General features: G+C 46.0%; 1 protein-coding gene across 1 annotated transcript; it reads right to left on the reverse strand.

Moving 5' to 3' along the window:
• Positions 1-587: 587 nt before the first annotated feature.
• Positions 588-5,700, reverse strand: LOC121311803 (aladin-like; the record flags this gene model as incomplete). Its single annotated transcript, XM_041243998.1, has 12 exons — positions 5,385-5,700; positions 4,994-5,120; positions 4,757-4,884; positions 4,023-4,078; positions 3,566-3,657; positions 3,298-3,344; positions 3,030-3,128; positions 2,386-2,529; positions 2,025-2,145; positions 1,725-1,849; positions 1,114-1,174; positions 588-746 (listed from the first exon to the last, which is right to left on the reverse strand). Coding segments are annotated over exons 2-12 (1,143 nt in total), but the record flags the coding sequence as incomplete, so codon positions are not given.
• Positions 5,701-13,000: the final 7,300 nt, after the last annotated feature.

Raw genomic sequence — 13,000 nt, forward strand, 5'->3', positions numbered from 1 at the left:
CAACCACATTCCTACAGCATGCACTTAGCACTACCATCTGCTCTAGTGGTATACTACAACCTAGAGGAAACTCTGGGAAAGAGAGAGAGAGCCTTCTGCTTACCGGGCGTGTTGGCGAAGGACAGTGCACAGAGAGGAGAGGAGAGAGCTGTGTGCTTACCGGGCATGTTGCTGAAGGACAGTGCACAGAGAGGAGAGGAGAGAGCTGTGTGCTTACCGGGCATGTTGCTGAAGGACAGTGCAGAGAGAGGAGAGGAGAGAGCTGTGTGCTTACCGGGCGTGTTGGCGAAGGACAGTGCACAGAGAGGAGAGGAGAGAGCTGTGTGCTTACCGGGCATGTTGCTGAAGGACAGTGCACAGAGAGGAGAGGAGAGAGCTGTGTGCTTACCGGGCATGTTGCTGAAGGACAGTGCACAGAGAGGAGAGGAGAGAGCTGTGTGCTTACCGGGCGTGTTGCTGAAGGACAGTGCACAGAGAGGAGAGGGAGGAGGAGGAGAGGAGAGAGCTGTGTGCTTACTGGGTGTGCTGGTGAAGGACAGTGCACAGAGGAGGAGGAGGAGGAGGAGAGGAGAGAGCTGTGTGCTTACCGGGCGTGTTGCTGAAGGACAGTGCACAGAGAGGAGAGAGGAGGAGGAGGAGAGAGCTGTGTGCTTACCGGGCGTGTTGGCGAAGGACAGCGCATAGATCACGGAATCCCCCTTTACAGAAAACAGCAGGCGACTCCCATCGGGACTCCAGCAGCCAGTCTGCATGGAATCACACAGACACTGTTACACCAATGGCTATGCCCCCTATATAAAGCCAATACGCCCAGCTGACTATGTCTCTGAGGGTATTAAGCAGAGGTGTCCAATCACACTCCTGGAGGGCTTAACTCCAGGTTTAACAGGTAATATGAGACACTGAACGATGTCAGGGTCTGGCTGGCGGTCTGATTGGTACAATTAAACAATTCAGAACAGGGTGGAAGGGCGGTGACTGTGTCCACCCTGGGTACAGAGGACTGTGAGGAGACACAAAGCGAAGCGGTCCGGTCACTCTCACTCAGTCCTAACCCAGTGATCTGCACAGAAGCGCGGGTCCCAGCGGAGCAGGAATCCGGTGCGCACTTACCTGGCAGCGTCCTGTCAGCGTGGGCCACCTCTCACACGTCCACGTGACGGTCTCCCACACCCTGAGAGAGAGGATTCAAACATGGAGAGAGATTCAGAGAAGGGCTGACTCTACACCACCCTGGGTCTTAACCAGCCCTGAATAAGGCTGTGAGCGTTTGAATACAAATCCTAATAGTAGCACGTACTAAACTTTCAAGAGAAAGTGTTTTTATGAAGACGGTGCATTGGTTTGCATTTCCTTCAATGAATCATTTGTAGCATCTTTGTAAACCATGCCAATAAAACTTGAAATATACAAAAGAAATATAAACTTCAATAAACACTACATTTGCAGCAACCCTACCGGATCATTGGAAACGCATGGGAGAGTAAACCGAAAAGGAAATTTAATGCAACAAAGGTTTAAACATTTAATCTATTAACCACAGATGTGCTGCCCAAGTGCTGACACTGTGCATGGATATAAACTAGACTCCCGTTGCATAGCAGCTTGATCCATTCCTGGTTTTACTACACCTCGACTGTAGCTAATCACGCTGGTAGTAAAACTTGGAAAGGGCGAGGCTGCTGTGCAATACGAGTCTTGTTTCCCTCCCTGCTGTGGCTCACCTGAAGAGGGCTGACGGAGTGGCTGCCAGCACCCTGCTTCCATCGGGGGCCCAGGAGAGGAACGTGACGCCCCCGCCTCCCACACGCTGCAGGGGAACACAGCTCTCCCCAGCCACGTCCCACACCTGCAGAGAGAGGGGGAGAGAAGGCAGGCAACGGCTTTTGAGGAGAGCGATGGAGCAAGCCCTTGCAGGGCAGGCGTGTAACCCTGTCCTGCATGGCGACCTCGTATGACTGAATTTCAAGTCCTCCGTCTCTAAACTGGTAATGCCCCTCAGAGAGGGTGGCAGCGTGGCTTACCATCATGGCAGTGTCCACGGGCGATGCGGAGAGCAGGATCGCTCCGCTGGGTGACCAGGCGAGTGAGGTGACCGGAGAGTGGCCTGGCTGGGACAGGACCTGGGCACAGCCGGAGGAGGGCCTGCGAGACGGGGACAGACAGACAGAAATCAGCGCTGCCCAAGCAGCACAGCCTGCAGTGTAAGAGCCGATGGGTCGGGTGTTTGTGAGGACTGAGCTTTTCCAGAGTTAAAAAAAAAAAAAAAAAAAAACGCACTCACTACAAACCCGACTGACTGTTTCTGAGTAAATCAGCCCAACTCGTGAACCTCTTTAGGGGTTTCTGAAAAGCTGCTGCAGGATGGGGGGGGGGGTGTCTCACCGCGTGGAGAGGGAGGACGGGTCGACGTGCCACACCAGCACGCAGTTCTGACACGCCACCGCCAGCGCCGAGGCACACAGCGGCTTCCAGGCCAGCGCCGAGACGTTCTTCTGGAGACGGTGCTTCAGAGTGGGGGCTGTGGAGCTGTGAGGGGAGAGAGAACAGCGCTGCAGCATCAGCCCACAATACTGACCACTCACAGTAACCACGGATGGAAGGGAGATTCCCACTGCACAGCTCTCTGATCCACTCCTGGTTTTACTAGGGGTTTAAAAATCACACATCTGAGCTTGTTACCTGCACACTAGGGCTCTATCAAAACCTGGACTGGGTAAAACTGCTGTGTGATAGGAGCCTTGTTTATGTAAACAGAACGCTTGGGCAGAGCAGTGCAGGTCATCCTTTGAAGGTACCCTGGCTAATTCTGCTTTCAAAGAACATTTACACTGGCCTCTCTGCTGATTAAACGTTAAACTGGGAGGAGCATCAGAAACATAAAAGATAGCAATCTGTACTCGAACGAATTTGAACAGGGTCCAGACCCCACTAGCTGAGATGAGCCTACAGTTCCTCTATCAAGCTTTTAGAATTCCCCAATTAGTTTCTGCTAGCGACTGCGTCTCTCCCCACTGCCTGCTACGTACCTCCTGGCGTTGTGTACTCGGACAGAGTCGTCCAGCAAAGCCACAGCGAACTTGTCCGTGTGAGGGTGCCAGGCCACGGCACGCACGGAGCAGCCAGCCCTGGAACACACAGGGGGAACACCAGCTGACACAGGCTTCCTAATTGCTCAAGCTTCAGCACCGAACACATTTAAACCAACGCATTGAGAACCAGTCCCATAATACTCTAACTGAGGGGAAGGGAAGTTCATTGGAGAAGCAGTGCGCACTGAAGCAGATACTAACTCACCAGTCTGCAGCTTGGGAGAATTCAGACACCATGTCCTCAGTGCTGAGCTGGGGACAGAGGGAGAGAGAGACAGACAGGTTTAGATGCTTTCACAGTGGTCACTCCAGTCCTGCAACCCCCAAACCGGCACAGAATTCAATTCCAAGTTAACCCCTTCTCTCTCTCTCTTTGTATTGAGGTCCGATGGACGCTCTCACTGCAACACGTTTAGAGTTGTTTGAACGATCAGGCCCCTGCTGAAATGCGAGTTTCAAATCGAGCTGCTCACAGTGAGGTGCGGGAACAGGGAGCCGTGGAATGAGGATACCCAGCGAAGGATGGCGAGGGAGCAGCACGCGGCCACCTTCATACACCTGGGAACTGGAAGAGAGAGAGACCGCACACACAGACATTATTATTATTATTATTATTATTATTATTATTATTATTAATAATTTAGCAGATGCTTTTATCCTAACCACTGGAGCACCAAGCCAGACATGAAAATAAGACTCCTGTTGCACAGCAGTTTCACCACAGTGTATAGGAGGACAATCTCAGGTGTGTTAAACTCATAGTAAAACCAGGATTGGATCAAACTGCTATGCAACGGCAGTTGTATCCCCCCCCGCCCCCCCAGACATCTCTTGAATATTTCCCAGAAAACATGTAAATACAACAGCAGTTTGAGCAGCAGACCCTAACTGGCTTCCACACACCCCAAAGAGACTGCGAACCGCACTTGCCTTCATCCGCAGAGTTGGCGATCTCATCCAGCAAGCCGGACAGCCCGGCGTCACGCCTGAAAAACAGACAGATGGAACCGGCTTCTGTTATTTGTATTCATTTGTTCAGATAACAACAGCACGCTTCTATCACTATAAGATACACAATGGAAAGGAAGGATCACTATTTATCGTCACTCAGGGAACAGGGGGCTGCACAGCACAGGAGACATCCAGGGACAGACACACGACTCCTCTTACCCACTCCGGGTTTTAACACGTGCTTGATTAGCCCCAGTGTAAGCAACAAGCCCAGGTGCGTCCTATTCACCTGGCAGCAGAGCCAGGAATGGGATCAGAGTTCTGTGCAATGGGAGTCTCGCTGCCATTCGGGAAATAACACGCTACTGCTACACAGTAAGCATTTGCACAGCAGCGGGTTTGGCGTGTGAGAAATCAACAAATCTCATTCAGGCTTCATCAGCAAGTCCGGAGTTAAACAGGGTACAGAGCAGGGGTCTGCAACCCTGGTCCTGGAGAGCTACTGTGGCTGCTGGTTTTCGTTTCAACCAATCTCTCAGTTACTTAGCAGGACCAGTTAATGGCTTAATTAGTCAAGATTAACAGGTGTTCCAGATCTTTAGGCATTGATGACGTACAGACACCTAGAAAAGCCGCTGGACTGGGTCTCTCCGGGACCAGGCTTGCAGCCCCCCTGGTATAGCGGCTGGCTAGGGGTTAGGCTTAGCACTGACCAGGCGTTGGCGCTCCTCATCCACAGGGTCTCCTGCTGGTGGATGAAGGCTGCCTTGCTGCTGCTCTCCAGGCGGCTGTGCGGCTTGAGGGACTCCTTGGGGATCAGCAGGGAAGGGGGGTCCCACTCCTTCAACACCCAACACAGAGGAGCCGCATTAGAGACAGAGCAGCAGGGATGGAGATATGGTGTGGCTGTGTCTGTGTGTCTGTCTGTGTGTGTGTCAGTGTGTCCCCACCTGTCTCTGGTAGTTGTCCAGGCTTGTCCCGGACACCAGCTCGTTGTTGGATTCGTACAGAGTGACGTGTCCGGCGGGCAGCGGGGGAGGAAACAGCGATAGGGAACACATGGCTCACACACGGGTCCTGAAGACAGCAAAAGAACAGCTAATAATATTATCAGAACAAGCTGGAGATCTAGAGAGACAGACCCTAACAGCGCTGGCGCAGTATTCTGCAGAATTAAACGCGCAGTAGTTATGGCGTTTCTTTTGAGGCTGTGCATATGAACGACTTGAATTTTTTTTTTTTTTTTGCTGCACGCTGTACAATGCCCTAACCTGGTTTCGCTCAGCACCGCATGCAAGTCCTCCGACCCGCTTCCCCCGACTGGATCAGAACCAAACTTACCGCCACCTGTCTGCTGCTCCGCTTGAATATCTGCTTACGGCAGCTGGGAAGGGACAAGCCGCCGAGGACGCCGCCCCCGGATCGAGTTCGCCACCTTCGGGTCTGGAGACGTCATTGCGCTTCGAGTCCAAACAGCACCACATTCATTAAATGCATTGTTCTTATAGAGAGCAGCTTCGGTTTCTCAAGGGGTTTATTGTTATTATACACTGTGCAGAGTAAGCAAACAGCTTAATATGCCTTTAAATATATTTGGCACAGATATCGATGCAGTTATAGATGTATCAAAGTGAACCAACTCATTATATTAATATATTATAAATGCATGGATATATGGAAAACAAACAAACAAACAAACAAAAAAAAAAACACAGATAAAACTAACGGTGAATTACACAGCAGTGGTGTGATATTAGCGAGGCGACATCAATCTGTGGATTTTAAATAAGGCATTGCTATCAATGTGCGGACAAAATGACCCCCACTTTGTAAAACACCTTTTTAGAACTAAATGTGCCTTTAAAAAAAAAGTGCCACAATATTGAGTTTGTTGTCGCCACTTTCACCCTGTGCGGAGTTTTGTCTGACTGGAGTTAGAAATAGCAAATTAAAAAAATAGTGAGAGTCAATGAGAAGCCCCCACAAGTATAAGAAAACAAACGTGTGAGTGTGTGTGTGTGTGTGTGTGTGTGTGTGTGTGTGTGTGTGTGTGTGTGTGTGTGTGTGTGTGTGTGTGTGTGTGTGTGTGTGTGTGTGTGTGTGTGTGTGTGTTGTGTGTGTGTGTGTGTGTGTGTGTGTGTGTGTGTGTGTGTGTGTGTGTGTGTGTGTGTGTGTGTGTGTGTGTGTGTGTGTGTGTGTGTGTGTGTGTGTGTGTGTGTGTGTGTGTGTGTGTGTGTGTGTGTGTGTGTGTGTGTGTGTGTGTGTGTGTGTGTGTGTGTGTGTGTGTGTGTGTGTGTGTGTGTGTCTGTGTGTGTGTGTGTGTGTCTGTGTGGTGTCTGTGTCTGTGTGTGTCTGTGTGTGTGTGTGTGTGTGTGTGTGTGTGTGTGTGTGTGTGTGTGTGGGTGTGTGTGTGTGTGTGTGTGTGTGTGTGTGTGTGTGTGTGTGTGTGTGTGTGTGTGTGTGTGTGTGTGTGTGTGTGTGTGTGTGTGTGTGGTGTGACACCACACACCACAGCCTGAGCTGAGTCTTTAAGTTTTAAGAGTGAACTATATAAATATTTGTGCATGTAAATTTATCACATAGCAATCCTTTTTTAGTTTTAGATAAAGCATCTTACTTAAAACATAGATATTTTATACCATACTATTTGCCAACACACGTACTTCTTCGATTGTTCTTATGTTGTTTATTGTAGGTAGGTAGATAGCTAGATATCTAGTCTATAGTGTAGAGTAGATAGTCTCTAGATAGATAGGATATATTCTGAGCTGATCGATAATAGCTAGGTCAGCTAGACTATCAGTAAATTTTATCGATATAAAAATAATTTTTATTCTAGATAAAGTCTTGATAGAAAGATAGATATCTAATATGTATATACACGTAGATATTCGACTACCCAACAGTTCTATCGATCTAGATAGGTAATATAGTAGTATGCTGGCCTAGATAGATCCAGTAGTCTATCTATATATATATCTACTATAATTATATATCTATCTATATATCTATATCTATAGATATAGATATAATCTATAGATCTGTCTATCTGTATCTATCTATATATCTATCTATCTATATCTATATTATATATATATATATATATATATATATATATATTACGATAGATATATCTATAGATATATATATCTCATATCTACTATAATATATATATATATATATATATATCTATCTATCTATCTATATATATTATATATCTATCCATCTATCTATTTCTATATATCTATATAACTATCTATATATCTATCATGGGATGTATATCAAATGAAAGATTTGAAACGCTTTTTTTAAACTGTCTTCAGGTTTATTTTTAGAAGTGGTTTACCGGTACTTTGTGTGCGTCAGTGACCCGGTGGCGTGAGTCGAGCAAGCGAGTGGAGTGTAACGGAGAGCGCTGTCTCTTTAAGAGAGGAGGCGAGCACAACCATACCATTCACCGACTGCAGGGCGTGACTGCGGACCGTACCAGAAAAAGACTGGAGCGCTGATTTATTCCTACAGCTGTACGTGCAAATCGCAAAAAAAAACACAACAAATAATCCAAAATCGAAGAGAAAAACAGCATGAAAGCGGAGGTGTTGCATTTAAAACAAATCTAACACGATCTCCGTGTGAAACGGGCGCTGTTGTGCGCGCAACGCGACTGCTGGCTGCGTGTAGCGCCGCCGGTCCTAGCGGTAATATAATTAGCCAGATGGGACAAGGGCATTAATGGCTTGAGTCGGGGAAGGCTGTCCTCGCTTTCTCTCCGTCTATCACCCCGAGGAAAAGAAACCGCAGCCCAGGCTTGTAAGGGTCTGTTCATTGTGGCTGCAGCCTGCATACTCAGTGCAGCCGAATAACGCGAAAACACTCGAGCAGGTAAGACCGCTGTGATGAGGAGGAGCAGGATGCTGTCTATCTGTCTCTATCTCTCTATCTATCTATCTATCTATCTATCTATCTATCTATCTATCTATCTATCTATCTATCTATCTATCTATATATATATATATATATATACACACACACATACACACACTGATGCATATAATAATGTTTAACGTATATATGGTGCAGTTATTGTGTGTTCTGTGTTCGGGCTTATGCGGTTTTAGGGGGGCAATGTGCAAGATATGCTTTTTACAATGAAAAATAATCGAGTTTTCAAAATGCATTCAACGCGTACACCGCGAATACCTTGTATAAAAACAGCGCTGTGTATTATTATTATTATTATTATTATTATTATTATTATTATTATTATTATTATTATTAGATTTGGCGTATTCTGTGTGTGTTTGTGACCCGCTTGACGTGGCTCTGTGTGTGATGTAGAATTGTCTGTTGAATGCTGTCGTGTCAAGGCTAATCGATTCACATGTGTATTAATATAATGTCATGCATGAATGTATGGATATATTTTTATTTTGTGTTTTATTGTGTACAGTGTTTTCGGTATTAAAGCTGTGTTTGACAGTTATAGCTGTTTTTACAACACTGCTAAAATGTAATAAGTAGAATTTGCCAGATGCTTTCGCCCGCGGTGCGGTGGATTCCTTATATAATGTTCATATTCTTTGGAGATGTATGAGTGGCCGTCTTCTTACTGGGTCTGTTTTTAAGCTTCATTATTCATGAATTTGGTAAATGCGCTCTTGTTATGGATTATAAGGAGAGCGTCGTAAATCTGCGGATTTATTAATATCATAAAGCAAACGAGGCAGGGCTTTTAAAACACACGAATAGCAACAGCGCGGAGTCCAAAGTAAAAAATGCACTTGCGACACAGTCATTGCGTATACAAGAACAGTACAAACAAACACGTGGAAAATGAATGTGTTACAATGAACCTGCAGCACTGTCCTGAATCACACACGCCGCAGGTCATTTTTACACGGATTTCCCAGTGTGTTGGTATGTTAAGTGAGACGGTTTTGCTTTTGGGAATGCAATCTGTTTTCAAAGTGCAAACTGCAGTGTCATCGTTTCTTAGCACAAGAGCGGGCAGAGATCGATTCGTGACGTAAATGGAGCACACGTGACTTCTTACCTCGTCCAGCATCGTTTCGTCAGGTGTTTGTTTATTTGCTGTCTAGCGCTTTCATTCTCTCTCTCTCTCTCTCTCTCTCTCTCTCTCTCTCTCTCTCTCTCTCTCTCTCTCTCTCTCTATATATATATTTTATATATATATATATATATATATATATAATTTCGTTTTATTAAAGAAACTGTTATGACGTACACTATCACACAAAACAACATGAAGAATAAGGTCTATAGAAATTGCAGAGTTGCCTGCACTTATGAAAACTATACTGCGTGTTTTTAATAGTGTTACAGAATGCACAGGGTTAATACACCACCCCTTGCCTTGCCTGCAACCAGCCCTTGCTTCGTTAATGCCTTGCAGAGATCTGTGTTTGCCAAAAAGATAAGATGTCACTGCAAACTGAGGAATCTGGCTCTAACTAACTGTGCTCTGAATTAATCACAGGTGTGTTATCCAACCACAAGCTCACCTGAGCTCGGAGCTCTCTAAGTAAACAGCTACTGGAAGAGATCCAGCCAACCATGCACAGACCAGTTAGCAGCAGCCAGGTCAGCCTCAGTGTGTTTGGACCTGAAACAGACTTCAACACCGGGGTAGTGTGCGAGCATAGCCCTGAGCGTTTCCGCGCAATAGGTGGCGCTGTGGCCTGCGTCAGGTACCGCATAAGTGGTATGAGTTTCAAATATTGGCTCCATCAGCACTCGTCTTTAAACAGAATTTGTTTTGTTGTGCAGGTCGTGTCATAGGGAGAAACAGAACAAGACTTGCAGTCCTTTCTTGTGCATTTATAGGCTCTGGGGACAGACGCTGTACTGTCTAGAGACAACTGCTTTGTAAAGAGACAGCGGGACATATTTTCAAGGTCTTACTTAACTCCTGTTTTTGACAGTGAGAAATTAACTGTAGCGTTCTTAAGAGACCTCGTATTGTATTGAGTTGTTTGGTTCATGATAGCTATCTATTTTGTAATTGTTATAATAATGTGTGCTTTTAGTTCAGCTAAGTAATATTACTCAAATAGCAGCGATATTTTGCAGCATTAAACTCCTGCGTGCATCAAATCCCCTTTTATTATCTCCCTTTTTAGAAACTTTGCAAAAGCGCTTTTAGGAATCTCGTCCTTTTGTGTTTGGCATTTGTGCTTGTGTCTTTTATGTGAAAGGAATAAAACAAAGGGAGATGAGAGAAGGGGTCTGTGGATCGATAGAGCAGAACTAGAGCTGTGCGGGGTCTTAGATTACCGACCAGAATCAACAGCAAGGGCTCCTGAGTAAACTGATCCGGGCTGCAGGAGAGAGAGAGAGAGAGAGAGAGAGAGAGGAGAGAGAGAGAGAGAGAGAGGGAGAGAAGAGGAGGGAGAGAGAGAGAGAGAGAGAGGAGAGAGCAGGAGAGAGAGCGAGGGTAATCTGGGGTAATCTCTCCGTTCTCGCCCAGAAAGATCCCTGGGGGGGGGGGGGGGTAAAAAAAAAAAGGGTAAAAAAGCCAGTATGACGCTGCTCCCGATAATGTTGCTAAGATTATGAAGGGCAAGGGAATGGCTGTGTTTTTGAAGCCTCAGATATAGCTGTGCGCCTTTAAGGACACAGGGAGCTGTCTCTGGTGCTGAAGTTGGCACAGTCGTTAAAGGCTCTCATACCGGAGATGACAGCCTGAGTGTTTTTCAGGGCAATTGTTTTCTTAGGCGAAAGTTTGTCACTGAAAAAAAAAAAAAAAAAATTGTTGAAGCATTTGTCTGCTAATAGGGATTCAGTTGCAGAGCAGTTCGATCCATTCCAGGTTTTACTGTGAGTCAGCAGATAAGCTCCTATGTGTTTGTTGACTCCTAGTAAAATCATGTGTTTACATAGCTGGTGTAGACCTGTAATTTCGCCTGGCCACCAAGGGGCTGAAGCATTTAGCACTGTGCTGAATGAAAACCTGTTTAAAATAGACTGATCTTAAAAATCTTCAAGCAAAACAACTCCAGAGTTCAATTAAAGAACTCCTGCGTGCGCCGAAGTTGTTTGCTTGCTAGTTCTGAAATGCTGCAAGTTTGATTTGCACATCAAAAAATAAATGGTGCAGACTTAACAAGGTGGAAGATCCTTGTTTCTCTGTTGAACTTCAGTTGGGTGTAATTAACAGGAATGGAATGGATCAAATGCTCCTGCAATGGGAGTCTTCTTACCGCCCATGTTAATAGATTTAGTTTGATCCGTAACTAGAAAAGATAAATATTATAAATGAGAAAGACAGTGACAAGTATTTCTACACTGACAAAAAAAAAAAAGATTCTTGTTTTAGGGTTCAGTATTGGAGCAAAAGCACACTGTAAATAACTCTTATATTAATATGATTGATTTAAAAAACCCACAGTAACCTTGACAATATGTGGAAAACACCGGCCTTATTTATCATGCAATGGAAGCACTGTGCATATTCAAAGGCTTGTCTTTGTTATATCTCTGTAGTTGAGGGACTAGGAGGGAAGCAGTGTGGCTTAATGTTTAGAACTGAGAGACTGGGAGGCGGGATGTCCTAGAGTTTAGAGCTAAGGGATTGGAATGTATGGAAGCAGTGTGGTTTAGTGTTTTGAGCTGAGTGGCTCAGATGTATGGAAGAATTAGGTCAGAGCTGAGAGGCTGGGAGAAAGTGATGTACAGGGGTCTAGCTGTCAGAGCTGAAGGGCTGGGAGGGAAGGAGGGGTGTACAGGGGTCTAGCTGTCAGAGCTGAGGGGCTGGGAGGGAAGGAGGGATGTACAGGGGTCTAGCTGTCAGAGCTGAGGGGCTGGGAGGGAAGGAGGGATGTACAGGGGTCTAGCTGTCAGAGCTGAGGGGCTGGAAGGTTTTCTGACCAACAGGTTAGAGCTTAGGGTCTGAGAGTAAGAAATTAGAGATGGAGGGAGGCAGTGTGCAGTGTAAACACCAATCTGCTTCCAAAATACCTGCATTGAATCCATTGATAACAGGTTAGGGTTAGGGCTTTGATTTTGAGGGGTCACATTGACAGCTAGTTGAAGTGCTAGGATCCCTGTGGTTCTGTCATCGTATGACTCATCCTCTCCTGGAGTGAGGTATGGGAGGCAGCCTGTGATTGGCTGCCTGCGATCTCTCTCTCTCCCCTGATAGGCTGGGAGTGATGCAGTGGTGAGGATGAGGCTGTGATGCGATGTGTGTCTTTCAGATAAACTCTGAGACGCTGTGCTGCATTCTAAACGTGCCCTGCTTAACTGGGGAACAGCTGCCTCGTACCGGCATTCTTATCAAGCACCTTCTGCAAGGGAGCCCGATCAATATTAATAACAGATTCACTCTTTACAGATATTGTCAATCAATATTTAGGACTTAAATCTTTTTATTATGTTTTTTACTTTATTTTTATAGGTGAATACATGTGCTCTACACATATTTGCTGGTGATCAAAAACATGGCTAACCAGGGCTTCAAAATCCATAATGCAATCTATTCCTACCTTTAGCAAAATTCTTACTGACCTCTCTGCAGATCAGTCAGGTGTATAGGAAAGAGCATTCCACTCTCAACACTACAGACCTGTATAGAGGTCTATAGGATAGAGATGTCAACACTGCAGACCTCTATAGAGGTCTATAGGATAGAGATCTCTACACTGCAGACCTGTACAGACCTGTATAGAGGTCTACAGGTAAGCCAGCAATCCAGTCACAGTGAACTCCCATTTGCATTGCCCTCTTCTAATCCCATACCCCTGTATCACTGCAGGGAGCAAAGGGTTAGCCCTCTCTCATCTGACACCTCTTCCTGGAAAGCGGGTGCTGATGGAGAAGGGGGCGGGGCCAGGAGGCAGGGCTCCATTGCCTTGGAAACAGATTCACAGCGGCCCCAGAGAGTGAAGTCACAGGTTTAATATTAGACCCTTACTCCAGCCTGACTCACTGTCTCTCTC

This window comes from Polyodon spathula, unplaced genomic scaffold (assembly GCF_017654505.1).
Source record: "Polyodon spathula isolate WHYD16114869_AA unplaced genomic scaffold, ASM1765450v1 scaffolds_3296, whole genome shotgun sequence".
Taxonomy (NCBI): Eukaryota; Metazoa; Chordata; class Actinopteri; order Acipenseriformes; family Polyodontidae; genus Polyodon; species Polyodon spathula.